General features: G+C 29.3%; 1 protein-coding gene across 1 annotated transcript in view; it reads right to left on the bottom strand.

Moving 5' to 3' along the window:
- LOC117178488 overlaps window positions 1–5,576 on the bottom strand; it is a 257,943-nt gene extending 252,367 nt beyond the window's left edge. The window contains exon 1 of the mRNA XM_033369914.1: window positions 4,715–5,576. Within this exon, the coding sequence (XP_033225805.1) occupies window positions 4,715–5,576 (862 nt within the window). The remainder of the gene's footprint in view (window positions 1–4,714) is intronic.
- Window positions 5,577–5,824: the final 248 nt, after the last annotated feature.

Genomic DNA, 5,824 nt, shown 5'->3' with positions numbered 1-5,824 from the left:
AAATTTAGTTCTGAATTTTTCAAACAAAAAATTCTAAAATCGGTGCATAATTGCGTTCTAAATGTCATTTTGAACCTCGTTTTCCGATTTCACCCCACTGTGGAGCGTTGGGCTGGTTCTTGCACCCGGCACACGGTGGAAGAAAAAGCACTGTTTTTGACAAAAATCGACTGACAGTGCAGTTCTTAAGGAATTTTGATTTTTCTTTTTTAGAATTGACCGTGAAGCTTCCAGGTTTAAGACTTAACTGTGCAATTTTTATTTTTACTTAACTGAAATTTTTTATTTAACAACAAACTTACAACTTTTGGTTGCTAAACTTTTCCATTATACTATTTCTTGTAAGACTTTGGAATTCATTAAAAAAGGTCATAAATCAATGTAAAAACCAACTACAATTAATTTTTTAGTGGGTTAGAGTAACAAGGAAATTTTGAATAATATTATAAACAAAATAATTAACAAAAGTCCTTTGTTTGTGTTTTGCAATGATTAGCTAATCTGGACCCATAGCTTTTGTATAAAGTATCTCAGACAGTAATTTGCGCTTTAAATGAATTAAGAATAGCTAATGCTTGCCAATTATTTAAACAATTTTTAGAAAGAAATGCACATTTTGACAATTCTTTGATGAAAATGCTTGATTTTTTTGCGGAATCAAATTCAAATGTTTTTCCTAAGACTCCTTGCTATCATATTTTTCATAGTGTCTTAGACAAAACATTTAAAGTTTATTTCGCAAAAAAAACAAGCCTTTTCATCATAAAATACTCAACATGTGCATTTGTTCATAAAAATTGTTTACATAATTAACATTTTTTAGTCACTATGAAAAACATGATAGCGAGGAGTCCTAGACTAAGCATTTTAAGTTGATTCAACAAAAAAAATCAAGCCTTTTCATCATAAAATGACCAAAGTGTTCACTTGTTTATGAAAATTGTTTAGATAATTAACATTTTTTGTCGTTATGAAAAATATGATAGCAAGGAGTCTTAAGAAAAACATTTTTCATTGATTCCACAAAAAATCAAGCCTTTTCATAAAAAAAATCGTGAAAATTTGCATTTGTTTATAGAAATTGTTTAAATATTTGTCAATCACTAGCTATTTTCAACTTATTTGGATTGCCAATTATGGTCTGAGATACTTTATACAAAAGCTATGGGTCCAAATTAGTTAATCATTGCAAATCACGAAAACATGACTTTTGTTAATCAATTTGTTTATTACATTATTAAGAATTTTTGACTGTAACTCACTAATAAATTATTTTGTAATTAGTTTTGACATTGATTTATGACCTTTTTTAATGAATTTCAAAGTCTTAGAAGAAATAGTATCATGGAAAAGTTTAGCCACAAAAAGTTGAAAGTTCGTTGTTAAATAACAAATTTCCGTTAAGTCAACATAAAAATTGCAGAGTTATATGTAATACCTGAAAGCCTGACGGTCAATTCTAAATAAGAAAAATTAAAATCCGTTAAGAATTGAACAGTCAGTCGACTTTTTTCCAAAAAATTTGCATTTTCTCCCACTGTGCGGCGGCTCAATTTTCAATTTAAAAAGTTAAGTTTTACTACAATTTTTACCAAAAGTAAGAAATTTAGGGGTTGGTATTTTTAGAATTTAAAAATTCTCATTTTTTGGAGCACCCTAATTAGTAACTTACGTAATTAATTTAATTCACGTTTCTATTTTAAAAATGCACATCATTTCTAAATTTATACTACAATGTATTAACATAAATAAAAATAAATATTATTAGTATTTTTTTCATGGAATTATTTTCATCTAATTTGATATAAATTTATAAATAAACTTTTTAAATCAACTGTTTAAAATAAATTTGTATACTTAAGTTTAATAACTAAATAAAACTTTTCGCAATTTCATACTATTAATAATATTTCTTTTATTGTATTGATGAAGGAATAACTTAGGAACGAAAAGCTAACAATGTTTTGTTATCTAATTACGCAATTTATCCTGCAATTTTGATCTCTCTGGAGAGAATGCACAAAATACTTTTTTCAAAAGATTATAAGCATCTCTAACAATACAATTCCCAATGAATTGTGGCTTCATAAAGAGAGCCCCTGTTGTTTCAACAGAGAAAACTAAACCTTCGTTATAGCCTATCAGAGTCCCGATTCATTGTTCAGTATACAAATTATTTTCAACGTAAAAGAGCTTATGTCCAGGTTTCGAAGTCTTATCACTGCTTTTACTTACTCAGAGAAATCATTTTTATAAAGAGAAAGTATTGAGCTTTTTTAAAAAGAAACTTTCTTTTTAGGATAGAATTTTACAAAAAGAACAATGTTCGTTAGATCTATTATTCATTAAATGACATGAGTTTGTGAAGCCCTTCGCCTGGTGTCATTGCCAGAAAGATTGATCAGCGACCTGTGTAATAGCGTTATTGCTGAACAAATGTGTTGTGTGTAACACTTTACACAAAAGGGATTTAGCTTAACAGTATAATAATAATAATAATAATAATAATAATAATAAACAGCCTCATGCAAAATGATAAAATAAAAATCCAACTCTAAACCAAAATTGCCTTCGACATGTTGGGCAGTATAAGCCTGTGACAACATTTCAACACAAAATCTTTATAAATCATAATAATCATAACATATTCCAAATATTTATTAATAATAAGGCGTTACTACGTTATCAATTCTGGGTGATTTTTCTCAAAAATAGTTTTTGAAAATAGAAAATTCTTTTAAATACAATTAATTGTGGTAACATAATTATCGAACTCATCATGAAACGCTCTAAATTTTTAAGATTTCAAGTTAATATATATATATATATATATGTGTGTGTGTGTGTGTGTGTGTGTGTGTGTGTGTGTGTGTGTGTGTGTGTGTGTGTGTGTGTGTGTGTGTGTGTGTGTGTGTGTGTGTGTGTGTGTGTGTGTGTGTGTGTGTGTGTGTGTGTGCCATACACATCCAACAAAAAAGACATATTCTTGAAAAAATACTTGGACCCTCAACCAAAAAGATGAATTTTGAAAAATCATAATAAATTTTCGACCCAAAAATAAAAAATTATCAACAATATAATTTAGTTATTTGCTAAATAGTTCAATTTTAAACTTATAAAAGATATATTTTTAACCACAAATGGAATAGTTAAAGTTTCAGATACAAAATTAATTTTTAAAAAAACAAACCAAATTTTGGAAAAGAACGTATCAATTTTCAACCATAAAGATCAAAAAATAATAATTTCAACAATACATTTTAAGTTTTAACCTGATAGTTGAGTTTTTAAACAAATACGTCCATTTAAATTTGAAAAATTAATTTTTACCACAAAGATTATTGTTGCGCAGAAAAAACAATACTTTTTTTTACAAAATTGTTCAATATTGAAGCCAGAAAGATAAATTTGGCAGAAAACTGTTAAATTTTCAAACTGAAAAATTTCTTTAAGTAAATTATTTACCAAATAGTTAAATTTTCAAAGGAGTAGTTTAATTTTTAACCAAAAAGTTCATTTTCAAACAAATAGTACAATCTTTTACCAATTTTTTGAATTCTCAAGCCACAGAAAGAATTAGTTAATTAATATTTTAAGCAAAAAATATTTTAATTTGAAATAAAAAATATATATAAAATTTGAACAATAGTTTAAAGGACAAGAAACATGGAAATTTCGGCGAAAGAGAGAAAAGCTCGCCATTTCTACTTTAAAATATTTTTTACAGATTTTTGTTTATATAAATAAAATATTTTATGAGTTTCATGTGCGCTAAACCATTCTTGAGATGAAGAGAATTTTTTTGCTAATTTAAATTGGATTTTTTTATTTTTCTCGGAAATAGTGCTATAGATATCGTAAATAAGTAAAAGAAATTTTTTTAGAACTCTCATAACTGTGAAAAATATTTTCTTAACATTTTTTTTATCTATTGTTGTTAGCGAGAAAAATGCGAGAATTCGATTTTATGAAGAAAAAAATTCTCCTGGCTACATATGTTTTTTAGCCCACAGAAAACTCACAAGATATTTTCCTCATGATAGTACAAATTTAACAAAAAATTGGAAAAAAAAAATATAAGTGTGGGTTTTTTGAGAAAAACGACTTCTAGTATTAAGTAATAAATAAACTCCACCAGAATCTGGAAAGAAATATAAAATATCTCAAATAGATCAAAACTAATTATAAGTTTAAAAAAAGAAATATTTTTTTTAAACAAATCTAAAAATTTAAATACGCATAACTCCGTAAATTTTTTTTTTTGTCACAAATCGCAAAAATACGTATCGCCTTTTTTCCTTTAGTAAACAACATATTTCATCCCCGAAATATTCTGCAATTTCCAGTGTAGAACCTGCCTGATTTGAAATGGAAACTAATTAAATACTTATTAACCACTTTCAACTAATATAAGTAGTTGAATTTTTAACCAAAAAGATTCGTTCTCAACGAAAAAAATAAAATAAGACGAACCTTCATCAAAATAATTTAATCCTCAACCGAAACGGATTAGTTTTCAGCTAAACCGTTGTGCTTTTGACGAAGAAAGATCAGTAAAAATTTTTGACCTATAGACTGATGTCCTCAAAAATCCAATTCTAAATCACTTGAAGATGAATCTACTGCTTGAACATTTTGAAGATCCACAACTCCCTGTCGAATTTTCCACCCCATAATATGAAACTATGAATAAAATTTATATAATTTATCTTACCAAGTCCCCCCTTCATCGATCCTCTTCGCCTAGGACTAGAAAGGATTGTCACTTCCGTCTCCGCATCCCCCAGTTCTGTAAGATCACTCGTGGACTTCCTTGCAATGTTTCTTTCCTTTGTTACTGGTCCAACTTTTTCCTCATTTGTTTTTTCATTCAAAAAGCCTTGACTCTTATTAAATTGAGAACCCAGCTTGCCTCGCGTCTTCTTCAAACTCTCCCTGTCTTTCTCACGCAAGGATCCAAAACGTTTCCCTGGTCCACAAAGTGTACCACCTTTTCCAAAATCCCTTCCACATTTGGATTCCATCTCGTACCCAGGACTCGTCGAACGTTGTCCAAAAGTCGTAACAATCGTAGGTGACATGGGACTCTTGGGTCCAAAAGTGAAACAGGAATTCCTCCTTTTATCAATTAACTTTGGATTTTTTGGACCAAAGCTCAAGGAGCTCGGTGACCTATGTGTTAGTCCTGGAGAAATTGGACTCTTAGGAGGGTAACTCATCATCTTATTAATACCTTTTCTTGGATTGCAGAATTGGAAAACTGATGATTCTTGAGAAGGCGAGGATGGAAACTTGCCTTTCAGACTTTTCGTACCTGAAAGTCCACTACAACTTGGACTTTTGGCTCCTGATAAGTCCTGAGAACTTTTTGACACTGCAGCCTGAACAAAGTCTTCAAAATTAAAGGTTGTACTCATTGTTTCCTGATTAAAATCAGGGGGAAATTCAAAAACCCTGGGTGTACTGGGGGACCTGGAACCTGCTATTGGACTCCTTTGGCCTGATATTGGCAGCTGCGGAAGCTGCCTTGGACTTTTTGGTGCTTTCATATAAGGTCCGGGGCTGTTCATTGCCATCTTTGTGAAAATTAGTAATTCTTTTAAAGAATTTAAAAAAAGAGTGATTAAAAATCCATATCACATGTTCTCTTCTTATCGCCCAATTTGGATTTTATTTATATACTTTTTTCGGGTGTATAAACTCTTTATATCCATTTTTTTCTTCCTTTTGTAGTTAGTTGTTTTATTAAAGAATCAATTATTCTTCACAATTTTGAGCTGATTCCTCATTCAGATGTTCTGATTAATGAGATTTCATATAGACA

Source organism: Belonocnema kinseyi, chromosome 8 (genome assembly GCF_010883055.1).
Source record: "Belonocnema kinseyi isolate 2016_QV_RU_SX_M_011 chromosome 8, B_treatae_v1, whole genome shotgun sequence".
In the NCBI taxonomy this organism is placed as follows: Eukaryota; Metazoa; Arthropoda; class Insecta; order Hymenoptera; family Cynipidae; genus Belonocnema; species Belonocnema kinseyi.
This window is presented reverse-complemented; position numbering and strand designations above follow the sequence as displayed.